Source organism: Melanostigma gelatinosum (assembly GCF_949748355.1).
Source record: "Melanostigma gelatinosum genome assembly, chromosome: 16".
Classification (NCBI taxonomy): domain Eukaryota; kingdom Metazoa; phylum Chordata; class Actinopteri; order Perciformes; family Zoarcidae; genus Melanostigma; species Melanostigma gelatinosum.
Genome location: NC_136649.1, coordinates 22,543,637 through 22,569,895, shown reverse-complemented (window position 1 = coordinate 22,569,895; position 26,259 = coordinate 22,543,637). Strand labels below are relative to the sequence as shown.

The 26,259-nt window shown below is 41.6% G+C and overlaps 1 protein-coding gene across 9 annotated transcripts in view; it reads left to right on the top strand.

Annotated features, from left to right (window-relative positions):
• ppp2r5eb (protein phosphatase 2, regulatory subunit B', epsilon isoform b) overlaps positions 1 to 18,883 on the top strand; it is a 32,849-nt gene extending 13,966 nt beyond the window's left edge. For 8 of the 9 annotated variants that reach the window (XM_079286870.1, XM_079286869.1, XM_079286867.1 and 5 more), the window contains exons 3-14: positions 10,501 to 10,697; positions 12,467 to 12,568; positions 13,602 to 13,694; positions 13,863 to 13,993; positions 14,570 to 14,629; positions 15,615 to 15,723; positions 16,016 to 16,069; positions 16,315 to 16,365; positions 16,467 to 16,586; positions 16,723 to 16,850; positions 17,254 to 17,355; positions 18,397 to 18,883. In XM_079286870.1, the coding sequence (XP_079142996.1) occupies positions 10,501 to 10,697; positions 12,467 to 12,568; positions 13,602 to 13,694; positions 13,863 to 13,993; positions 14,570 to 14,629; positions 15,615 to 15,723; positions 16,016 to 16,069; positions 16,315 to 16,365; positions 16,467 to 16,586; positions 16,723 to 16,850; positions 17,254 to 17,355; positions 18,397 to 18,496 (1,247 nt within the window). In that variant the 3' untranslated portion in view covers positions 18,497 to 18,883. Of the gene's footprint in view, positions 1 to 39; positions 173 to 10,500; positions 10,698 to 12,466; positions 12,569 to 13,601; positions 13,695 to 13,862; positions 13,994 to 14,569; positions 14,630 to 15,614; positions 15,724 to 16,015; positions 16,070 to 16,314; positions 16,366 to 16,466; positions 16,587 to 16,722; positions 16,851 to 17,253; positions 17,356 to 18,396 lie in introns of those variants that run through there. The other variant, XM_079286872.1, reaches the window with a different exon arrangement.
• Positions 18,884 to 26,259: the final 7,376 nt, after the last annotated feature.

The following is a 26,259-nucleotide window of genomic DNA, read 5'->3' as shown; positions in this document are numbered from 1 at the left end:
TGATCCACGAGGTGTCTCTTTACATTTTCCCAGCCCCACTCGCTACAAACAAGCCCGCAAGAAGGAGCTTCAGTGGTCCACATGTTTGGCTCAGATCGGGTCAAACCGCAACGTCCATGACTCTGGTTTTCTACCGTTGTTGGTGCCGAACAGGGAGAGGAAACCTGATTAAGTGAGTGTGTGTGTGTGTGTGTGTCGGGGGGGGGGGGGGCTGTATGTTAAAGTTAGCCTCCGCTCTCAAGGACTGTGTGTGTTTGTGTGAGGCAGATGGAAAGGTAGACTTAAAATGGACCGGGAATGGTAACAGAAGACGAGTGTTTTTCTACTGGCTGAGAGGAGAATAGAAAGTTCACAGGTGGACTGAGAACGTTTTGCGGTCCATGTGGAGGAAGGTGTTTTTGTTTTGATTGGTTCTTTGAATGGCTTCCTAACCGGTTCTGAATGGGAACCAGGAGTTCATTAAGGAATAGGTTTGGGCCCGCTGAGCTTCCATCTGGGTTGCAACGACTGATTATTTTCATTCTCAATTATGCTTTTTTTTTGATGAATTGAAGTCTGTAACACGTCTGGAAATCATATTGGCCACAGTGCAGAGTTGGACTTCTTGTTTTGTTCCAACAGTCTGAAACACAAAGACATTTAATTTACTTTGATATAAAACAGACTCGCACGTCTGAGGAGCTGCAACCAGACAACGTTTGACAGTTCTGCTTGATAATTTACTGAAACGAAGAGTCCTTTCATCAAAGCTGTTTACGTCAATAAACTAATCAATTCATCAACTAATGCTCATAACTTCATTACAGTTAATATTTTGGTTTCTTTGCTTTGTCAAATGACATAACGAGACTTTATCAGGATTAAACAGGGAATGGAATCGATGGAAAATCATGGAAAAAGGAGAACGGAAACTGATTATAGGATAATGAAATATGTATCCGTTGAGATAGAACATTTTGTTTAAAAGATACGTAAGATTTAACACTTAAAACTACACATTCAATACCTTTTTTTTCTAAAAAATCCTTCTTTTCATTAAACAAAAGAAACTTTCTTATGAACAATCTAAAATTGGCAAAATTCTGGTTTTAAATGAGTAACTACTGAGGAACGAATCCTAGAATAAGTAAAGAGAGAACAAATCTTTCCTAGAAATGCCATAATCGTAAAATCCAAACAAAACCAGCTCGAATCCAACCCAGCGTTGTGGATCAGCGTGTACCGATGGAGACACTAACGTGTCCACATGTCTTCTTTGTGTTAAGACAGGCAGTGTTTGAGCCCAGGTGAAGGACGGGTACCTCCTGTGTTGTTCTTGTTGAGTTTGTCTGGTGGACTTCCTGCTATGCGAGTCCTTGAGAGCGACCCGGTTCCTCCCTCACCTGGACTCGTGAACGCGGTCTTTGTGTGAAACCGTCCCAGGTGATCGGTCCTGCTGCTGCTGCAGCTTTTGAGTTTCAGACGTGAGTCTCAGGCCGAGGGCGCGCTGGTCTTTTTCCATAGAATAACCTCGGCTCAGGTGATTGTCATCGAGCTCAGAAAAGATATCTCAGGTGGTTTTGGTACGACCTGCCTGAGGAGAATCTCTTTTAAATCACTTTATAAAACCCTTTTTTGCAGGCTGGCTTTTATATGATGACGTCGCTTTCGTGCTTTATTTTGTTATTTTATTCATGTTTTATTTTACAAATTTCTTATTTATTTATAATATATAAATCATAATTTATTTTATTTATTAGTTTGTTGTGATTGTATCGATTGGTTTTATTCTTCATCGTACTGTTTTACCAGGTTTTAACTTAGTTTGCTGCTGTTTTATTGCCTTGTTTTTGCTGCTTTGTCTGTCAAAGCACTTTGTTAACTCTACTATAAATATCGTTTTTATTATCAAATAGCATTTAAAGTAGCACTTTAGCCTCTGTTCTCTGCTTTGGGCAGAGGTAGTGTAAAATAAATAAAAATCCTGTAAATATACATTGTTTTTTAATCAGACGCATGCATAATTATTAAGTATTTTATGATGTGTCTTGTCATGGAGCCGTCTATCCACCAACACAACAAGCATCACTGGCATTTACAGCTGAAGTCTGAGTAGAAACCTTCAAGTTATTCGCTCATGGAACGGTTCAGGGAACGTAACCTCTGACCCCGCTGAGTGTTAACACCAGACTCCAGCAACAAAAAGGGCAAATTCAGACGAAGAAGAAGAGGAAGGGGTTGGGTTTAAGTGCTGGAGGACATTTCTTTGAAGGTGTTCTTTACGGTTACTGGTGTTAAATGTGCTCCAGGGCACACTTAAAGGATGGCTTCACAGTTATGCTGTTTATATTGTCATGAAGAGACTCCTTCCTAATTCATTTAATTAACTTCAGATAAACTTTTGAATACATTTTTTTTGCACAGAACAAGAACTGTGGATTGTAGGAAAGGCCAGTATGAACATGAGGAACAACTACAGAAAGAAAACACACTTTCAATGTTGTTATGTGCTCTTAGCTGTTGTTTCCAGACCGGTTTAAACATTGTGAAATGTACCCTTTTAAGGCAGAAATGAAAAAGTTAGTTGACCAAGGTTGATCACTGATGAAGCTCTGATGGAGCTTTCGGCTGTTTGCTCTCATTGGGAGCTTGCAGGAGTCTCAGTGAGAGACATATTCAGACGTTTAGTACCTGCGACACCTTGTTACCTGAACACGGGAGTGAAAGTGACTCTGGAGCTCCGTAGCTCCGCCATCTGCCGCGTTGTTGGCTGGAGTCTCCGGGAGAAAAGTTTACCCAGAATGCCTGCATGTGTTAATGATTGACAGCAGCCTGGCGCCTCGCAGGGCCGCGTATATGAGACCTGAGAACACGGATGGTATCTCGGTCATCAACATATATTTATATGTTGCAGGCCTTCTGTTACACAAACCCTGCACACGTGTGTACAGTACTTTCATGTGTACCGTTTGTGCCGCAGCCGTTCTTGGCTGAATGCGAGTGTGCAGCTGTCAGAGCTGAGTTGTAAGAATGTTCCCTTCAGTGTTTTCACAATATCAGAATCTCACTTTAATTCAATAACACGTCTGGTGTCTGTAGTCGACCGCAGTACAGTTTCTAACGAGGAAATATCACCGATGTGTTGCGAAACATACCTCCAATAAAATCCCTGACATCACATGATGTCAGGGATTTTATTGGAGGCTGGGAGTTGTTCTTTTATGAAAAGCAATAAAGAGCATCATATACGGTGGGATGTTGCAGCTCTGACCTTTAGCTCATGGTGAATAATATTAGCTTGATGTTTGTGTGAAACTGCTTTTACTGAGTCAGTTTGCTGACTTAGCGACTCTTCTGTACTATTTTCTTATAGGGCTTCATTCACAATATTGACTTTAGAATTCTCTCAATCAACATTTGAATGCTGCACAGTTGCAGATAAAGATCAGGCCACGCTAATGTTATTAGTGCTATACTATTTGTATAATTATGTTCTGCGTAGGATTGTTTCCAATAACTCCGGAGCTTTTTGCAGTCGTAAAAAATGTCTGAGACACCAACATGTAATCAATATATGTATGTATATATACATGTATATCCATACATATGTTGGGAGTATCCATGAAAGAATATCATGTTTTAATCTAGGCTTTACCTTTATATCTTTAGCAGCTGGTCCTGTTTAGAGGGACTCAGACAAATTATATCTAAAGTTAAAATGGCAAAACTTAAAGAGACACAACTATTGACTCAGAGCTTTTAATCCCCGACAACTCCAGTGACCAACGATAAAAAGACTGCTCTGTTGTTTCCGGGGAAATAAGGTTAATTAGAAGCCACCAGCAGGAGATATTAGAGCAAAGGTCTCACCCACAGAGCCTTGACATTCCTCAATAACACGTCTTCCTGTTTCACTAATCTCCACCTCCACTGTTTATACCTCTCTATGTTGTGTGTGTGTGTGTGTGTGTGTACATACATGACACTGTAATGTCTCTCTCTGTCTCTATCTGTCTCTCTTTCTCTCTCTCTCTCTCTCTGCTGTAACTCAAGCTTGCTCGCCCGCTCACTGCTTTTATAGACGAGGGGTTTTCCCCTTTACACTGAGTGTGTGTGGACTGTTCTTAGAGTGTGTTCCTGGTCATCTTACACCTTCCTCGACTAGAGTGTGTGTGTGTGTGTGTGTGTGTGTGTGTGTGTGTGTGTGTGTGTGTGTGTGTGTGTGTGTGTGTGTGTGTGTGTGTGTGTGTGTGTGTGTGTGTGTGTGTGTGTGTGTGTGTGTGTGTGTGTGTGTGTGTGTGAGTGAGAGCAGGAGAACCTAAGAATAGTGACGCACGGCAGTGGAGTATTTTCCTCTTGATAAATACCAAAGTAACTTCTGTCATTGTAGCTGTGATTCAGCCAAACGTAGATAAATGTCGGGGGGGGGGGGTGGACTTAAAAAAACAATTTAAATATATTTTAGCATTTACATACAAAACAAAACCATTTTTTTTGCCCCGCTTGATTGTGGAGCAAATACCTTGAATTTGGGGTAAAGTTTTATCACTAACCCCCGATTATTTGACACTGATGATGTTTGTAAAATAGACATTGATAATGTCATCACATGGAAACTAAATGTACTCTAAATGTATGTCTGCTTGTGAAAGCTTTTGTGAAAAATCTGAAAAGTTTGTGTATGTTTATAGATTCTTCTAAGATGTTTCTGATCAACGCCTAAAAGGCCAAATCAGCACAAAGGAAAAACACTCTAACTGAAAGTGCTTTATTTGTTTAAAAGGGATTCGCACTCCCACTGTCGGATGTTATCGAGCTCTTTCTCCCGCGTGGTTTAAATGCACTTACTGTAGGTTACTTTGGACGAAAGCCAAATGAATGCATCACCACTGTAAAATGATCAGATTTTAATATTTCTACTGTAACGTCTTCCAGATGCATTTTCTTTTATTTACCTTTAAGAAGCGATGCCCTAGTATACATTTTTAAAGCGGCAACATGAGCACATCCACAGACTCTTTACTCTTTTCTTCATCCGTATAATTACTTTATAATCCGTACAGAAAATTATTTTGTTTATTTTCAGTGTTGTTTTGAAGCAGGTCTGAAGTCACTTTTAATGACCGACCATGTGAGCTCCTTATAGTCTATAAACTTACCCAAATCATGTTTGGCCACTAAAATAAAATGCTGTGATGTAATTAACTTAAAGAAGCTCCTGTGGTGAGCCATCAGACCTCTCTCGCTCTCTCTGAGTCGTTAATCTCTTTTTTCCACCATTAATTAAGCAGCAGCGACTTCTCTCTTCCTCTGCCGAGGGAGTCAAAATGAGTGTCTTCAAAAGCTGAGAGACAGAACAGGCAGGAAGGAAGGAGAGAAGCCGGGTGAGGCTTCAGTGTTTCTACGCTGCACTCAAACAGCGTCTCAGAATAGTCCTGTTGATATGAGACCAGATAGCTTCGTAAGAAATAGGATGCTTTTATAGCTCTCTGACCAGGTGTCAACAGTGCCACATTTTCACACAACACAAGGCACCATCACAAGTTCTTCCATAGAAATGGACATGTTGTGTCTCATGCTCACTTAAGTGATTTAAGATTTAGCCTTTTACGCAGGCAGCAACCTCCAGTTCTGACGATTTCGGGGGCGACTCCTCTGGTTGTATAGAAGTCTATGAGAAAATGACTCTACTTCTCTCTTGATTTATTCCCTCAGTAAACATTGTAAACATGAGTTTATGTCTCAATCTCTAGTTTCAAGTCTTCTTCAATACAGCATGATGTTCATTTAGTACATTATGGTCCATTTAGAGTCACACAGACCATAAAGCAGGGGATGCTTTAGGGCGGGGCACCACAGTGATTGACAGGTCTCTACCAGAGGCGTATAGGGCATCTCTACGTCACTCCTCCTCGGTCCTAATATGGTCACGTCCTGTTCACTGGCTACAAAAAGCAAAGATGGCGACGGCCAAATCGCCGAATTCGAGGCTTCAAACATCAGCCCACAAACCAGAGCGACTTAAATGTACCACGACACAGCAGTTGATGTGACATAATCAAAATGATGTAACGCAGTTATAAATTGCAGGAGACAAAACTCTACGTGTGACAGAGAAAAGTTCAGCGGCTCATTTCGTGTTTAATTCAAATTGACTTGAAATCATTCATTTGGATTCCAGAGTATTATCATATTTTCCCAATAGACCACTGAAACACCGGGACGCGGTAATATTGAGTCATTTCAAGGTCCCTTCTTGATGTGTCCGGTTATCCTCGGTGTGATTTTTAGAGGTGGGATCCTCATTTTCATCACTGGATTTGTCATGTTTGGATTTTAAACAGTTGGTCAGACAGAACAAGACATGTGTAGTTGTCACTTCTGGTTCTTTTTTTCCTGCGATTTTATAGATAAAACATAGATTGAAAAGACATGAAAATAGGCAACGCGGCAGCTTAATTGTTAGGGCACATAACACATACTGCACAGGCCAGGGTTCGATTCCCGGACGGGCACATGATCTTCTGCAGGATCCTGTGCAGCGTTGTGTGTGTGTGTGTGTGTGTGTGTGTGTGGTAGCACTTCCACTCCAGGGTTCTTCCTTGCTGAGTGTGAAGGGTAGTTTCTGGGTTATTCTAGTCTACACACACACACTCTTTTCTCTCTCTCTCTCCCACATTGACGCCGGTACTCTCGCCCCGCTCGGAGCCCGTTGGTTGTGCTGTGTCAGTGTCTCTGCTGAGGGATTACTGTGTCCTGTGTGATTATCTGTCTATGAATAGCTTCCTTTAAGGCCTGTTCACATGCTCCTATAGCAGCAGAGTGATTACTGTGATGAACCACAGCGAGACTGTTTACTACTCTACTCATTCACACACACTGAAGTAGCATGCACATATTCAATGCACTGCAAAGAAAACACTATATGGATTATGATAATTCGGATACTATTCCAGCGTCCACTGACCTCTGTTCATGCTCAGCCTGGTTTAGTCCTGCAGATACTTGCACTGGAGTGTGTGCAGAATGGTTTGCTTTACATTGTACGTACGTATTTCAAACACTTTGGACACTACCGTCAGATGCATGAGACTGTAGTGGCAGAAGTTTGTATAAATATTAAGATTTTGGCAGAAATGCATGCGTTTGTGAAGCAATAAGCATATGTCTGGATAAATGAGACTTGGACTTGAGTTGTGTGAGAGTTTGATATAGTTCTGTGGTCCTTAAACGCAGCCTTCATTGACTTTATTTCATCAAGTATTCTCTCAGTATTGATGTACAAACAGTCATTTTGAGGGTGAAGTTCTGCTGGTCTTAGGTGTGTTTGAGAGCTACAGAAAGAGCCCGACTGATACAGTCGCCACTGACTCACAGTGGGGTTTCACCTGCTAGATGTGTCACTTTATCTCACATGCACTCATTGGGTCTGTGTGGATTACAGCAGCTTGAAAACTTTGGGTTTCTGGTAATTTACAGACTTTCTGACGAACCAGGGCAACCTTAAAACGGCAGAATATCTTCCACAAGGACGGGTAGACTCTGCAGCCACCTTAATATTCTGGTCCGTGCTCTTCTTTTAGGTAGTTGGAGCACTGAGTGATCACATGCAGGGCAGAGAGGAGCTTCTTTGATGTTGTTGGCAGGTGAACCGTGAGGTGCTATCCACCACAGATTGAAGATTATGTTCCATCCAGGTTGCTTTATGATTTAATATCTCAGTTGGAAATGAAAAATGTTGCTCAAAGTCGATGCTTTTGCTCTGATACATGACGAGGTATTGTGGGAGGTTGTTTTCCGCCCAACTAAGTTAGTGCAGTGAGGATTAAACCCTGCAGAGCTCAGGACCCCTGCCGGTCTATCGGGGGTCTGGGTTTGTTTGTGGCCGAGCTGGAGGCTGAAGGCAGCAGGTCGTGAGTAACTGGTGGCATTTGGACCAAGAAGATGTTCACAATAATCACTTTAAATGTGCTGGATGAGATCTGATGAGGGTTGTTTCACCATGAACAGGAAACTGCACTTTGTGTTTGAATGGTCAGCGCTTCAGGAGGGTTTCAAGGGTTTAACCATTCATTCCTTCTGACCCGCTGAATTTAATTTGATCTAGAACAAAAAAGGCTGATTCATTTCCCCCTCTGGCTTCTGGCTGGGGCAATCTTTGTAAGTTGATGCATTAGCTCTCTGAGGCTCCTCTTACTTTATGTAATGAACTATTTACATTGCTACAACCTCTACTTCAGCCTCTCCTCTCCTCTGTGTTCAGCAGCTTCTGTTCAGTCCAGGTTTCACATATTTGTTGTCACATGACTGTTGGTCTCAGGAGAATCAATCATGGCTTCCTAGTTGCGCTGACGAGCTCAGAATTGAATGTTTTTTTACAGTATGTAGTGAGAGTAAACAAACATTTTAAAAGGGACATGTAATATAAAGTATTTTTGATGAAATATCATAATTGGGTTGCTTGCGTGTTCAAGGACGATCGGATATATGAAATCTGAGGATTTATTTATTGCTTCTGGCTGTGATGAACGATGTAGTTTTGTCTCTCGTTTAAAGAAAATGTGCTTTTTACATCTCGCATGTCTTCAGGGTTCAGAGGGTTAACGGGGAAAAACAAACACATGCATCACTAAGTCTCTGTGATGTGTAGTAGAACTGACAAGATCCAAAATTAAGCTTTTCATGAAGTTTTGATTTTAAATATTTCTTTCTCAAACCACAAGAAACGTCTTGGAGCCACAAATGACCCGGTTTGCGTTGCCATTCATTTTGAAGTAAAATAATCCTGGTAAAATGACAGGACAAGCAGAATGTATCTGTGATAAGGCTCAACCTCATCACATGCTACATTAATTAATGTCAAAGAGTGCCAATGAGCATAAAGCTGGACATGGTTTGATCTCAGATGCATGTTAATATACTGTTTTATTTATTGAGTTTATTGGGTCCTAAAATATACAAACAGTCCAATGTGATTTGTCAGAACAAGTGGATTTTCTTGGCACGATTCAGCAATACTATTAGCATAATGTCTGTTTATTTAAACTGCAAAAGAACGACAACAGCAGCAAATTTGTTTTAATTTATCCCTGAAAAGTGATATCAAAAGTACAAAACGTAGCTTTTGATATCTGCAGACACAATGAAAGCTCTAGGAAGTCAACAGACATACAAAAGTCTCTTAATGGATCTAAAGCACCAAACCAAAGTATTGATAAACAGCTGTTTATTACGATTCATCCATTGATCTACCAACTATCTTCACTGATCAATTCATCGTTTGATCTGTAGAACATTATGAAATGGTTTCCTAGCGCTCGAGGTAACGTCTATAAATGAATGAATGAGCTAATCGTGAAGAGGTTAAAAAGTTATTTCTTTGTTGCTTGAAAAGTTTCTCACTCATCTGTATGCAGTTCGACATGAAGCGGAATTCAAAATGACAAACGAGCACTTTGAAGTGTAATTTGGGAGCGACGCACTTCAGACACACACACAGAGCAGCTTGTCTCTTACATAATAACGTCCCGGTGCTGCTGGGACGGGAACATCGGGTCTGGGATCAGTTAAGAGCGTCTCCCTGCAGGTCTGAACTCTGGGCGACCCTCTGAGGGATCAGAATGAAGACACCTGCCTCGTTCCGCCTGTACATGCAGACGGTTTGTGACAGCTCAGCCCCCCGAAAAACCGCTCGGCGCTGCATAATGAGGCTGTCGCGCTCGTCCTACCCGCGCACAGAGAAGATGAATAAGTAAAAAAGGCTGAGCAGGAAACTCTCTTGTTGGCCTGAAGGCGTGCTGGAGCGTCCTTTGTTTTTTCTGACAAACATTTTAATTGAAACACACGAACATACTTCTGCTTCACTCACATTTTAGGAAGTTTTCTTTCTTATGGATGTATTCATTTTTTAATTATTCTATCGCTGCGAATGCTAACCACGCAGATCATCTTCTGTTGATACCAGACAGACAAATGAATGGATGATAATTCTAAATTTATTAAAATGGCGATTATTTTCAAGGACTATATATATATAATCATGGAGGAAATTTTTCCCTAAATATTGATATTGTTGTTGCTGGATTATTTGTTTTATTATTGATCAATATCATTTTTATTTTAGTTTATGAAATTGCCATAAAGTAAAGCTTAGCGTTGTGTTTTCAAATAGCTTGTTTTGTCAGTCTGACATTAAAATAAATGCAATATTATGTGAATATTTAACCAACATAAATACTTGGGTCAGGTGACAACTGAACAAATGACTCACTGACGTGGTCCAAAGCCCCACAGAACGTTAGTAAGTGGACCTTAAGTTATGAGACAACAACACAAAGAAAAGGACAACATAAACAAATGCATGTCGGCATTAATAAATACTCGTCAAACTTATGAGAGTCAGAAACCTCACGTTTATTTCTGCACCACTCTAACAGACTTTTCTCTCTCGCTCTCTCTCTTCCCCTCTCTCTCCCTCGCTCTCTCTCTCTCGCTGTGGGTGCGTTTGTTTCGTGGGTCCAGACGTGCCGGCGCCGGAGCAGCCGGAGCTGTTCCTGAAGAAGCTGCAGCAGTGCTGTACTGTCTTTGACTTCATGGACACGCTGTCGGACCTCAAGATGAAGGAGTACAAGCGCTCCACGCTCAACGAGCTGGTGGACTACGTGACCGTCAGCCGGGGCTACCTGACAGAGCAGGCCTACCCAGAGGTCGTCAAAATGGTGAGGAGGAGGAACACATGCATTCAACATGCACACGCAGCTCACACAGGTCTTTAGATGGGGACCCCAGGAATGTCTCAAAGAGGTCAGGTTTTGTTTCAGATGCGAGCTCAAGACCCAAGTTGTTGTACAGAAACCAAAATGAATCCTGAATCCAGTGTTTCCCAAACTTTTTAGACCGACTCCTTAAAAAACACATTTGCAACCCCCAAAGTTTGGACCTCTAATGTCGTGTCAGTTCTCACATATTTTTACACCTTAACCTCTGAACCCTAAAGCAGTTTTGGGGTGTTTTATTTTTCACTTCTCTCACGTCTGTGGCCTTGTTTTTCACTGCAATATCTAAAAGTCCTTCACCTCTGTGCAAACAGAACGATCATGACTAGAAGGGGACTTTATACAGAATAACAGTTATAATGCCATAAATCATAGAGGAAAAAAACACAACTTAAATTGATTTGATGATTTATTTCATAAAATTTGAGAACACTGGAATATACATATGGAACATTTTTCAACAAGTATCTATGAGTGTTACCAATGTTGGGAAAACAAATGGAGGCTCTACATCTTATGTGTGTTAAGCTATTCACATTTACAGCCTCTATGTGCAGCCTCTCCTCTCTGCTCTGTGTTCAGCAGCAGTTCAGTCCAAGTGTCACATGACTGTCTGTCTCGGATGAATCAATCATGACTTCATAGTTGTGCAGAGAAGCTCAGAATTCAAAGCTTTTCAAATGATGTTTAATTCAAACGGTTTATTTGGGAGAAGATTGTAAATGAGGGATGTAGAATGAAATGTTTTCGATGAGAGTTTTGGCTTCGTTTTGGTTCATTTTTCCGTTCGTCTCACATGATGTATTCAAAGACCGTCGGAAAGATGAAAATCGGACCATAATGTTGTTTGACAGTACAGTGTCTGGCTGAGATCAACGGTGTAGTTTTGGGGTTCAGAGGTGAAGCGATCCGTTTTATTTCACAATTCAAAAGAGAAAATTGAAGACAACAATTTCAAATCTGGGAAGTGAACCTTGTTCTCTCCTTCTCACCGACTCCATGAATCAACCTGTCGGGACAACAGTCGCTGAATCAATGCTCCACTTTCTTTGATCTTTACATTTCTGAACCCACAAAGAGCTTCAACACGAACACCAAACGAATCCTGTTTTTAAATCGATGGCATTGACTCGACTATTTAGAATCCAAAGCTGACGGACATTAATGACCAAGTACAGAACAAACGGATTGGAAACATACGATAGAAAATGAGTTTCATTGCATTACCAGCTGTTTCTTTACTCGTTTGTGGCGGCTCAGTGACGGAATATAGAAGTCCTTTACTCACTTACTCCACATCCCTAAACTCACCACACTCAAACGTGTACTCGACCCATATTCCAACCGCACACACACACACACACACACACACACACACACACACACACACACACACTAGAGTGTCCTAGAAGAAACCTCCCGCAAAAGGAAAAACTGCACACAGCAGCTTCATAGTAATGCTTTTCAGTCAGTTTCTCAGTTCTATTGTAAATATATCAACATCCCGTTCATCTTGAGGCCGTATTGTAGGTTTTCACAGCTCTGTGTTAGATTTCTGCTTCACTGAAGAGAACTCGGGAGCAGTGAAAAGGTCAATGTGTGAATTACTACTGAAAACACGATGTAGTCCATCCTCTGGACCACACAGACAAAGTTGATTTGAATGTTGGATTCTAGCTGACTCACATTTCCCTCCTTGTGTTTGGTTCCAGGTGTCTCACAACATATTCCGGACCCTTCCGCCCAGTGACAGCAACGAGTTTGACCCCGATGAAGACGAGCCCACGCTCGAGGCCTCCTGGCCACACTTACAGGTGTGTGTGTGTGTGTGTGTGTGTTACCTAATTAACACACATCTTGTTTTGTTTAGCTGGTGCACAAAACAGAGAACTTTTAGGTGAAGTCATGTGTTTCTTCTATCATCCATCCGCCCAGCATTTCTCTGTAGTGTTGCCAGATACTTTCAGTCAGTGAACGGGCACGATGGTACCAAACCTGGCAACCTCACTGCGACCGAAAACATCGAGTGGTGCGACGAGTTTTACATTTTGACAGAACTGTTCTCTTGTTTCCCGTCTTTATGCTAAGCTAGCCACGAGATCGGGAGATTTTTCTGTCACAAGATGTTGAATTATTTCAGAGACTTCAGAACCATTAGAGCCACTGACCTGGTGGTTGTGTTCAACATACAATAATTATTATTATTATTATTATACTTAATTGTGTCAATATATATCTACATATTTCATTCTTCCATTTGTTTTCCAACTTGTTGTTGTTTGTTGAATGCTGTAATTCCTCCTGGTGGTTTTGTTTGGCTCCTGGTGGTCTGGTGGGTTTTGTTTCGGGTCTAGTTTTTGGGTCCAGGTCTTAGAGCCAGTCACCTCCCCTCCTCCTCCTCTGGGTGCCTGCTGCCCAGGACTCCTTTAGAGATGAGATGTACATCTCAAGGAGAAGCTTCCTGGTAAAAAGTGAATTAATTAATAATATTTTTTTGTCTCATTTGCACAATTTGTCCAAAGTTATAAACCTATTTCCTCCCCGATCAAAATCCTTTTAATTACCCACATGCTCAGAAATCCAAACGCTCGATAAGCCCTCCCTTTAGACCTTTGATCCAGTCCAGTCTGGGTCGTGGGCTCTCATCAGAGCAACATGTCGGATTAAGTATTTTGTTTTCAAATTGTTTAATCAACTTGTTGTTGTACAGCAGGAGGTTTGACTCTAGTTCGTGTCCAAAGTTAATCAGAGGTTCACCAAGTGAATTAAAAGATCATTTTAGCTCTAACAACAACTCTCTCTCTCCCTCCTTCCTCCATCCTTCTCTTCTTCTTCGTCTCTCTCCAGTTGGTATACGAGTTCTTCATCCGGTTCTTGGAGAGTCAGGAATTCCAGCCCAGCATTGCCAAAAAGTACATAGACCAGAAGTTTGTCCTACAGGTGAGTGTGTGAGTCTGTCTGATGGTGAAGCTTCACGTATCTTCTACATATCTGTCTCGCCGCTTCGTTCCTCCGTGTCTTTCTTTGCCTCGATGTTTGTCCGTCATCATCGGGTTCTGATTGTCCTTTCGTCCGTCCGTGTTCCTCCTCTTCCTCCTCTTCCTCCAGCTCTTGGAGTTGTTTGACAGCGAGGATCCTCGGGAGAGAGACTACCTGAAGACAGTCTTGCATAGAATCTACGGCAAATTCCTGGGTCTGAGGGCTTTTATACGAAAACAGATCAATAATATTTTTCTACGGTGAGTAGACGAAAAACGGTTTGTTTATCTCGATCAATCTAGTAAACATGAGTTTATGTCTCAATCTCTAGTTTCAAGTCTTCTTCAATACAGCATGATGTTCATTTAGTACATTATGGTCCATTTAGAGTCACACAGACCATAAAGCAGGGGATGCTTTAGGGCGGGGCTACACGGTGATTGACAGGTCTCTACCAGAGACGTACACGGCGTCTCCACGTCACTCCTCAGTCCTAATATGGTCACTTCTGTTCACTGGCTGCAAAAAAGACAAGATGGCGACGACCGGAACTCTGAAATCGAGGCTTCAAAACAGCAAATAACAAGAAATGCATCGAATTCAGTCAAAGAATACCTTGTTTGGTTATTAGTATGATTTTGATGCAAAGATTTGGACAGAAATGTTGCACAACATGAAAGTGAAAGCAATCCTCTGTTTATTTATATGTGAAAGTGCAATAAGTATATATTTATACAACTACACATATCATGCTGCTCTTCATTCATCATGTTAGTTTACTAATCCTCTTGGTGTTAGTTGTCTAACTCCTGCCTCCTCTCTTTGGTCTCCTCTAGCTTTGTTTATGAGACGGAGCACTTCAACGGGGTGGCTGAGTTGCTGGAGATCCTGGGGAGGTATGTGGAGGCCTCCGACCCTCAGACGCACATTCACACTCTGTTAGCCGATGCCTTTATGCAGAGCCAAGAGCTCGGCCCTGTTTTTATTTAGTCCTGACCACACGGGGAGGTTTTTATCTTTTCATTTAGTCGCGCACTCTTAATGGAGACACGGATCTTTTTCAAAGAGATGCCCCAGAACGCAGGAGATTGATAAGAAATGGTGAAGCGGAGTGTTAATATGCTGTCATCGAGCCAAAATCTGAGTAGAGATGTGAAGTTCGGGGAAGAGTCGAGAGCAGAGATCGACTTGTAGATAAGAAATGAATTAATCCTCTCAGCTCAACTTCTTTTTAATCCATTAAAAAATAAGTTTTAACACCTGAAAATGTTCAGAATGAAGCCGCAACAATTGGTCTCTGATCATCTGTTGGTTCACAGATAAAAATAAATAATTTTTGTTTGTGTTCATGTCAGTTTTCTAATTCCAGCAGCAACGGATATATTGATAATAGATATAATTAAAGATGAGCAATCCGCTACAGAATTCAATTTAGGATTCTGTTGATTATTTTTAAAGCCCGACGTTTTAACCCGTTTATAAAATCAGATCCTGTTCGAAGTTTCACAGTTCAGGCTTAAAACCAAAGAGGATCTCACTTCTGCTGTTTTAGCTCAGACTCCCCCTCAATGTCGGATCAGATGAGTCGGTGCCTCAGTTTAAAAACCCACCAGTGACGGCGTTTGTGGAGATTAAAAGTTCCCAGTGAGCCTGAATGTCACATCTCTGTATTTGTCCTCCGTATAAACAGTCTCTTTATGTCTGCAGCTCATTGATCTTCCACTTGCTCTTTAGAGCGTCACCATGAAACTCTTCCATGTGTTCATGTTTAAATTATCTTTACATGCTCTCTCTCCCTCTCTCCCTCTCTCTCTCCCTCCCCCCCCTCTCTCTCTCTCCCTCTCTCTCCCTCTCTCTCTCCCCCCCCCCCCTCTCTCTCAGTATAATCAATGGTTTCGCTCTGCCACTGAAAGCGGAGCATAAACAGTTTCTGGTCAAAGTGTTGATCCCCCTCCACACCGTCAGGAGTCTGTCCCTCTTCCACGCACAGGTACGACTTGCTGCTTTCATTTCTTAATGCAGGTTTGTCTGTCTGTTGTCTGTCTGTCTGTTGTCTGTCTGTCTGATGGCTCTTGTATGGCTCAAGAAATATGTTTAAATATATTGTATTGTTATTCATTCCTATTGCTGCTCAGAGTCTCCGTCTACAGTTACATCCACACTACGTATTCATTTTAGCGACGTTTCAGAAGTCACATGACCCGTTCACGTAGACCGGGTTTTGGTTCCTCTGAGTTGCTGTTGCTAAGCGTGTTCTAACATGTGCTCTCCTCTCCCTGCAGTTGGCGTATTGCATTGTACAGTTCCTAGAGAAAGACCCAACATTAACAGAACCAGTAAGTATCCACTCAAACCAGCAGCACGAGACTCCAGTCTCAACACGGAACAACTCCAGACTGTTTCTTTGTCCGCTAGAGTTAAACAATCAATGGATACTTTGGCTGACAGAGGCTGCTGTACAACCAGCCAATCATATTGCTGCTACAGCGGATGCTTTGGGTGCAGTCGGATCAGAAACAACAACTCACGAAGTGTTAAATACAAGTGAAAACCAATAAAACAGTCTCTTCCTCCCCCTCAGGTCATCAGAGGCTTACTGAAGTTCTGGCCAAAAACCTGCAGTCAAAAAGAGGTGTGTGTGTTCGTGTGTGTGTGCGTGTGCGTGCGTGTGTGTGTGTGCGTGTGTGCGCGTGTGTGTGTTTTAAACGTTTCCCTCCTGTGCTGCGGTGGCAGGTGATGTTTCTAGGGGAGCTGGAGGAGATCCTGGACGTCATCGAGCCCACGCAGTTCGTCAAGATCCAGGAGCCGCTCTTCAAACAGATCTCCAGATGCGTCTCCAGCCCACATTTCCAGGTCGGTGGAGGACTGATCCAGCATGAGTTTACCCGTGGTGTTGAGAACAAGCATGCGCAGAATGTATTCGGGTTCTTTGTGGTGCCGTTTGGTTTAAAGGGAACACTGGTTCACGGGTTTGTGTCCTCGGGCCCAGGTTGCAGAGCGAACTCTGTACTACTGGAACAACGAGTACATCATGAGTCTGATCGAGGAGAACTCCAGCGTCATCCTGCCCATCATGTTCGCCAGCCTCTACAGGATCTCCAAAGAGCACTGGAACCCGTGAGTCTCTGCAGATATTCAGCAAGAAACATTCCGGTTTCTTGTTGTTTAAGATGCTTTTCGCCCTGATGTTCATGTTCCCACGCTCAGTCATCGCTTTTTTGCTGACCGGCAGCTTCGTCAGCAGCTCTCCTCGTGTTTTTTTCCTTCTTCTCATGTGTGTGTTTTGACCTGAAGTTCTCAATAAGCTGTCTTTGCCACATGAGGACTCTTGTTTACTGAAAACAGCAGAGAGCAGCGTCTCTTTGCTGCAGTAAACAAGATAAAATCCAAGTGAAAATGAGTTGAAATGGCTCTTTAAACTTCTCAGTAGTGATTTAGAGTTCATAGGTGCTGTAAACTTTTTGTTCACGTCATCACTTGTGAGCTTTGACCCCCCCCCCCCTCTGTCCTCCCTCCTCAGGGCCATCGTGGCGCTGGTGTACAACGTACTGAAGGCCTTCATGGAGATGAACAGTACCTTATTTGACGAACTCACAGCCACTTACAAGTCGGACCGCCAGCGGTGAGGAGCCGCTCACGTTCACATCTTCATCACAGTCGTCAATAATGTGAATAACGACCGCGTTACTGTCATCACACGCCACAAATATCAGGATCAACGTGAGCTGAGGGTATAAGAGTAACGGCTTTAATATCTTAGTCTATTCGTGAAGCTCTCACTGGTTTAATGGGGAGACCGTCACAGTAAGGTTGGGTGTTTATTGGCCAATCGGGATTCAAAGTTCACTCAAAGTGTTTATTAGTAGAGATGCATTATTCCCACTTTATTCATTCTGATACCAAAACTCCTATCCCTGATAGAAGGCACCAGTTTGAAATCTATAAATCTGGAATATTGTCACAGAGCAGCCGGAGTTCAGAGAGATGTTACGATGAGACTGAAATATCTCCACATCTGCAGGATGAACTTATGTACAGATGTTCATGGAGCTCAGAAGAAGAATCCTCCAGCCTTTGGTGATCCTCTGACACAAGCTAACGTCACCGTAGCGTCACGCCATGTCGAGCTTTGTTTATGCAGCTCCGAGCGTGTTCAAGCGGCCTCCTCGGCACGCTGCTCAGAGGGCGCGCAGACGAAGTGAACTGTGACGAATCAAAGAGACGACGAGTAACTCGTAGCTCATATTCATGGACCACTTCATTGCCTTCATACGAACCCTGTAAGACGTAAACATGGACACTGTTTGGGTTTCTAACTCGATTAAATGTTTGAAACACTTTATGTCCAAACATGTTTGCACATACAAGGAGACTTGACTTGGTGATTGGTGCATGATAATAAACACAGGAAATAGTATAAAAGACATCAGAAGATTTAAAATGAAGTATGATAAATTATGCTTACTTAAGTCTGTTATTGAAGTGTTGAATGAATTAAAGTGTTCAGTTTAGTGTGGACCTAAAAGAGAATGTAACATATAGCTGCTGTTATAATAACTTTATTTATAGAGCACCTTTAAACAAAGAGAGGTTTGAAGGCAGGCTGCAGCGTCTCAATCACACAATGAAACCCGTCCTCCATGTTTTTCTTTGTTAACTCCAGTGAGAAGAAGAAGGAGAAGGAGCGGGAGGATCTGTGGAAGAAGCTGGAGGACTTGGAGCTGAAGCGGGGCCTTAGGAGCGACGGCATCATCCCAACTTAACGAAGACAGCGCCGCGCTCCCTCTGCCCCTCCCCCGCCTCCTCCTCCATCCTTACCCCTCCCCCCACCTCCCCCTCCACATCAGCCATGTCATGTCTGCCCAGAGCTCCGAGAAATCCCCGATACAGACCACCGTCTTCGGATCGACCCGGAGCGCCCGCTGGTTTCTTAATTGTTTTTTTTCTTCTGTTTATTTTTTTTCCTCCTGTTTGTGCGACTTACTTTACAGTAGATTCATCACGTCTGTTTTCATTATTTCAACAGCACTGTAAATAATTAATTCTTTATTTTCTTTTGTTTTTTTCCCTTTAAACTGATATTATTGCAAACTGATAAACAAAAAACAATAATAATAAAAAAAGGAAGAAAAAAATAGAAAATGAGAAAATGACTTGTGTGGGAGGGTGAATTAAACAAAAACAAAAAAAAAACACTTCTGGACTCTAGGACGTGAGACGAACTCTTGGAAAAGAAAAAAAAGAGAGAATATAGATTGATTTTAACTCTTCATCCCACTCTTCTTCAGTCATGTGTGTCATTTTTATTTTCCTGGTTCTCCTCGTTGCCGCCATCTTTCTGTCCCCTCCCTCCTCTCTAATGGTGCATCTGTCATTTCTGCCCCCCCCCCCCCGTGTGGGACGTCCCGAATGATATTGGTTCCCCCCCGCCATCTCCTCCTGGTGCGTTTACATGCGTGTTCATGGGAGAGTTACTTGTATAAATGTTAAATGTATTTATTTTTATTCAATCTGGTATTTACATTTTTTTGCCCACAAACTACCTAAATAATTTAATCTTTGCATAAAAAAACCAACTGAATTATTTAAAAAAGTTTTATTCTTACAGATTCCAGCCTTCAGTTTAAAGTCACACTGTATTTCCTGTGGCTGTTTCACAATAAAAACCACTTTATGTTTCACAATTTTAATGTGAACCAGCAGCAGAAGTTTTTTTTCTGCATTTACAGTGAAAACTAAACTAAACCAGCGCTGATGCAGCTGTATGACATCAATCAATGAGGGAAACGTCTGATAAAAATTGGCGGACTCTGCCACGAACAACGAAAACTACTATAAAGGTATTTTCTGCATGTAAATAAACTGATGGATTTTTGCATAAATATTGACTATAGGTCACAATTTGGGGTTTTGAAATAGTTTCCTCCACCTCTGTGTGTAGTTTTGTCTTTTATTTTAGCGCCACCTGGTGTTCGTATGAACGGTGAAAAATAAACTGAAAACAAGCTGAAGACAAATTATTCATGCCACTATGATTGTATGAACATTAACGCAAAGCAATGAATTAAGTGATGACAAACTAAATAATTAAATTGAATTTACAGGTAATTTAATCTCAAGTTTTTCAATCCTTTATGATTTTTTTAGTCTCATCCTATTTGGCTGCTTTCGTGGATGAGCTCACATCCTGTCCTTTAGAATCCTGTCATTAATTTTAACTTTTTGTTTCATATAAACCAGAATATCAAACGTGTGAATCCACATGTAAACGCACTCGATTCATTTCCTCCAAAAAAAAAAGAAAAGAAGATGGACTACTTCTCACCCAGTTGATTATTTTTCTCCCCATCTTCCTCTTTGAACCTCTTCCGACTCCTCCCCTCCTCCTCACCTGTCACACCAGGTGTCCCAGGTATCAGTCTGGTACTGGTATCCTCCGGCCATTACGGGGACTTTCCAAATAAAACACACAAAAAATATAAATGTCTTCAGAGGAGCGCCAAAAATAAAATCTTCCTCCTGTTGTGAAAAGATGAGCGTCCTGCCTCACCTCACTCTTCCTCCTCCGGGCGCCGCGTTGACTTCACAGTATTACAACAACAAAAGAACCCTGTACATTGTTATTGAATGCAGTACACTGATAATCTTGTATCTTGTAGTAATTTAGCCTATGTTTGAGGAGTATCCAGTATATAAAGAGGTATTATGGAACAACACTTCCTGGTATTTATGATAGTTTCCCGCCTTTCTCCCTTTCTGTCTCTCACTCCCTCTTCTCTTGGTTTTTATCTATTTTTTTTGGGATATTTTGATGAAGTTTCTTTTCACCATTGGGTATATATTTTTTAGTTGGGGAGGGGGGGATGGTGGGAGGGAGGGCAGGTAGGCAGGGAGTCAGAGGGAGGGGGGCAGAGAGGGGGGCCACAGAGCAGACCACTTTGTCCCGTGGGGGGGTGAAGGTAAATAAAAACAAAACCTTCACCCCCTCCTCCCTCGCAGAATTAATGTGTGCTTCAGAACGGCCCGGATATAATATGATTTAAAAACTGAAAAAAAAGGTTAAAAAGGGTTGGAGAAATACAAATGTTTAATTATTTAAAAAAAATAAAGAGATATTAAATTAAACCTGTTTTGTGATAAAGCCCAGACGCTGGATTGCTTTATTTACTGGGTCCACAGGGTGTGTGTGTGTGTGTGTGTGTGTGTGTGTGTGTGTGTGTGCGTGTGTGTATAGATAGGTATAGGAGACATATTTTGCGAAAGGATTACTTAATTGGATTTTCTTACATAGAGCAACAAATATTTAAATGTAGCTTTTATTTTTCTAAATGTCAGAGAAACGTAATTAATAATCTGGTGTTATTTTATATTATTCGTGTCGTCAACAAATCCCATGAAAAGACCAACAAACAACAATGTGTCTCCAACACTTCCTGTCTCTGTCTCTCAGCTCACTGGTTCCTCCTGAAGACGTAAATCTTTGATAACAATCAACTTTATTTATACTTTTAACGGAAAATATTTTATGGAATGGACCTAAACAAAACGGTAAATGAAAAAGAATGACCTGAAAACCTAACGAGGCGCTCGGTCAGATCACGTGACCGATCATGTGACACTCAGAATGCAGACAGGTGGATTTCATTTGACTAATTGTGAGACTTCTGAAGGTAATTAGCATCAGGCATCCTCTCTTTTATTTATTTTTGAATGTGCAGCACTTTGAGCTACATAGTCTGTGTGAAATGTGCTTCACAAATAAAGATGATTATTATATTATTATTATTAATTACACGAACACACACCAGTTAGTTTTGTATTTTTTTAAATTTCACTTCCCACATTTTGACTATTTTGTTTCGGTCCATCGTGTAAAATACAAATCTGGGTTTTAATGCAACACGATTAACAGCTAAATTCATAAATGAGTTGTCACACATTATATCTTTAACCAGCTATTGGCTAAACCGCTTCATAGACCCGCCTCTTTGGGGCAGTTTCTCCAGCGACCCAGAGCTGCTGAGACGTGCACGCGCGGAGAGGACGTCATAGATATCATATTTTACACATATTACTGGGTTATTCCATATTTAAAAAACACAAATATTGACAATTTGTATAGTTTAGTATTATTATTTATTTTATTTGTTGCGGCTCAAGGTGGGGCGACGCACTAGCGCCCTCTATTGACCAGCCGCCGCTGGGTTTAAATCCTGATCTGTAGAGAATATGAGAGTTTGGAACACAACAATGGACGGAGGCGGAAATGGATTTCACTGGAGGACCTTTTATTTGTCTTCAGTCCGAACTGATCACCTGCAGGAGGAGGTGAGTGTTTCAGCGCCACTGTATTAAATACAGACGTAGTTTATGTTTCAAAGAGACGTTTCTTTTCTTCTTGGTTCGTGAGTTTGGACTGTTTCACTTTCTACATTTTTAATTGAAAGCATCGTACTTCAAACGCAGTATACGCCAGAAAATACCAGGATGTTCTTCTACATCCGGTTACAGCATGATTTGTTTCGGCTGTTCTTACCCACAATCCTTTGAGCAGCGGATACATATGAGCCAGACGGTCTGTGATGGCTATTTGTCAAAGAGGAAAAAACTCAAAAACAAACGAAACAATTGAAAAATAAAATACTTTTGTCACAAAGCCTCGATGCACCGCCTCAGGTCTGATGTCCTGATAAGATTCACGTTTTACATTTGATGTCGATGTCCAGTTTAAAAGCAAATATACATTAATTATGCTGTCTCTCTATTGCTGGAGTAAAACAATTGACTCTAAAATCAGATTATAACTCTTCATCTGCTTCATGATGTTGCAGGTAAATACGAGTTTGGAGATTCATTTTTTCTTATAAAATCCCAAAACATCCATTTCACAAACCAAATGTTTGTCAATGTTCATCTGAGTGTACGCTCCCTTAGAAAATAAAATGCATGCTGACATTAAAAGTGTTAAAAACCAATCAGAGGCATTTAACTCCTGAAATAATCATTATTAAACGTGTAGCAGCGTCTCTTATTAAAGCAGATTGAGTGGTGCAGTACCTCAGTGTGCCACCGGAGGGCAGCAAAGACCTGCAGTTCAGAGGTTTATACGTTTTCTAATAAAACTTAACTTTGATTTGTGAGTCAAAGAATCTGAGCTACAGAATCTGAAGTGTTGGAAAATAAGAACTACTATTATGTGTATTTTGATACTCAAGTTATTACAACACAGATGCAGTGTGTACTACAAGTATAAAGTACTTCATATGGCATCCCTGAAGTGGAGGTCCTGTAATAAGGATGTGGGCGGAGCCTCTGACTGTTTATCGCATCAGGATCACGTGTCTACAGAAGAGGTTCAGACGTAATTAAAAACTCCCCAACGACTTACATTCATTCAGCTTCAACCTCTTTATGAAGAAAGACACGAAGAAATGATGAGAGCAGCTGATTAATTAAATCATAATTACGACCACGACTCCACCCACACCTGTCTGTCTCTATTTCTGTCTGTGTGTCGCTCTCTGGCTGTATGTATGTATGTGTGTGTGTGTGTGTGTGTGTGTGTGTGTGTGTGTGTGTGTGTGTGTGTGTGTGTGTGTGTGTGTGTGTGTGTGTGTGTGTGTATGTATGTATGTATGTATGTATGTATGTATGTATGTATGTATGTATGTATGTATGTATGTATGTATGTATGTATGTATGTATGTATGTATGTATGTATGTATGTATGTATGTATGTATATATATATATATATATATATATATATATATATACCCCCTCGTTTTCTCATCTCGGAGGTTTCCTTCTTTCCTTTCCTGTCCTTGTTTCCTCTAATGCTCGTTCCCTCTTCCTATTTTCCTTCTCTCCTCTTCTTTCCTTCTGCCCTTCGTTTCCTCTCTCCTTTCCTCTCCTCTTCTTTCCTCTCAGAATCATTACACAATCAGCTTTTTTCAGTCCGGTCTGCATCTTCAGATTCTCTTCAATGTTTAATTGTAACGATTTATTTCCTGCTTCTGTGGCGTTAATTGATGCCAGTGACTCTGTTGGAGCTCAGCTTGTTCATTAAGGACACTTGGAGGCCAGAAGATGCTGGAAATCCTCCGAGGACTCTAAACATCCATTTTGCCTGTTTCAAGGCAGCACAGCTAAATATTTAACATGACTTAATGCATCGTGCTGTGAAAACAGACTGATCGTGTAAGAAAAGAAAAAGTGCTTTTAAAAGCCTGATTTCATCCTCCTGGAATAGTCCCATTTTTCTCCCTGCTTTTTGGAACACAAAACCTCTTGACCCATAAATGCAGCGGCCTGTTCACGGACAGATGAACTCCAACGCGACAATGAGGGTTTTTTCACGGAGTTTGTTTTGTTTAATTGTCTGAGCTTTTCTGTCTGCTGGAGATGAACCATGTGTGACTTTTTGTGCCTGTTTTTGCTTTTAAGTGATGTTTTCTCATCTTATTTTATGTAATTTAATGCTCTCTTTACAACATGTCATTTCATAAATTGTAATCTCATCAAAAAGTCCTGAAGATTCATCCTCTTGGGAATATGAATAAATATATTTTTTATAGATATCCTGTCCTCTTTCTAGATACAATGTCCTGAACCAGTTGTCCTTATGGTGGCACTGGAGGAAATGTCACTAAATAATGAGGATTCATCCTCCAGGAACCATGAATATGTAGCACATGATAGAAATCAAGGCTTTAGTTCTGAGGATATGGGACAGTTGGTCTTTACTGTTCTTCCTGTGGGGCCCGTGAATACAGATAGAACATAACTTGTTCTGTTCCACATAGTCTGATGGTTGCAATATAAAAGTAAAGAAAAATCATGAGGATTCATCCGAACTTCTTTGTTTTGCTTGTTCTATGGCGGCTCGGCTCACCTTGGCCCAGGTGACACAGACTGTACAAGACCAATTATGGTGCAACTATCACCGAAAACCAGCAAATACGGCTCCATTTCATCAAATCAGGCTTCTATTTCCTGCTCCTGAGGTGGTTATTTAACTGCATCCTGTGTCCTTATGCCACTGTGTACCCAAGATTAAGAGGGCGATGATTTACTAAAAGTTTCAGAATCGCGGCTCCAAAATAAACCCACTCAAGCTGCCACATTCAGACGGAGGGAAAGGGATTCAGAGAGCGCCGCACACTGCAGAAGGAGCGTCACGGTTGTAATTAGCAACAACGGCGAGACAAAGTGATCACAGGCGGGTTGATCCCAGACGCCTGTCAACCTGGTGCATAAGAAATACATTTTACATGCGATTCAAAAAGTAGTCTGCAATTAAAGTGCAGCAGAAGAGGCTTCTGATGTCTCATGGCTGTTCACGAGTCCTCGCGGCTGTTCACGAGACTCCTCGGCTGTTCACGAGACTCCTCGGCTGTTCGGGTGTAGGCTGCAGACTGTGACTCAGTGTCCCCGTTTGTTTTTGTTTGTTTTCAACCCTGAAGATCAATATCGACTACGACGGGTTGTAGTTCCGTAGAGGGGGTTCTGTGTCTCGTACACAGACATAAAACAAAGAATTTAAAGTTCCACGCTGTGTCTTCTATTGTTCAATTACTCTTCCTGATGTTTAGGTTTTTGCAGTGGTATTGAGATATTTAGGCTCTTATCCTAGGAATAATTTATTTTGCCAAAATTTTGAGGGAATTGTAATCGCTCAATGGATTGTTTTTGGAGTGTTTTTTTTCCCCCCCCAACGAACAACTTGGTACGTTTTTGTCGTAGCGGTGGAGCTGAATATGTTAGTGGTGCGCCGTAATATGTTCACATACTCAGAGCAGGACTTCATGATTGGCCTTAAACTAATTATGCAGTTTGGTTTGGGCAACTAAACCACCAACAGTTTGGTTTGGGGCAACTAAACCACCAACGGTGAGATTTAGGGCAACTAAACAACTACAATAAAACCACAACATGGCGCAAACACCGGCCTTCTGGTTGAAAGTGTGTGTTTGGACCTTCCACCAACAGTCGTCTTTTTGATTATTACATCACTTGCTCTGACTGTTGCTTAGTCACATGCATTTAATTTGTGCGCCCACCACGATTAAGGCTCCTAATTGACTCTCATTAGCCTTATTATTCCCAAAGTAACACCAAAATAATTGCATTGTTTGCATTTCGTGACTTATTTCACGACCTGCTGCTGGTCTCCTTTGTGAAGTCTATAAACCCAACAGAGAAATGTTGCAGTCACATGTTAATCAGCTCTTTGAGTGTAGCTCCTTCTATTGATCAATGCAGCAATTTGTGTGTGTGTGTGTGTGTGTTCGATACCTCTCTTCCCACTTTCCCTCCCTAAATGAGGCGTCTACGTCGCCTTTGATCTCCACCGTGTGACATTTACTCGTTTCCACTCGATGAGCAGCAGTGCTAGAAATAACTGCTCGGATTCAGAGCTGCAGGAGCTGAACTTCTCTCTTCTACCGGTTTCTGTGCTCGTGAAGACGTTCTGCCCCGTCGATGAGGCGGTGATCACGCGTCTCTTTTGGCGTCGTTGCATCCACC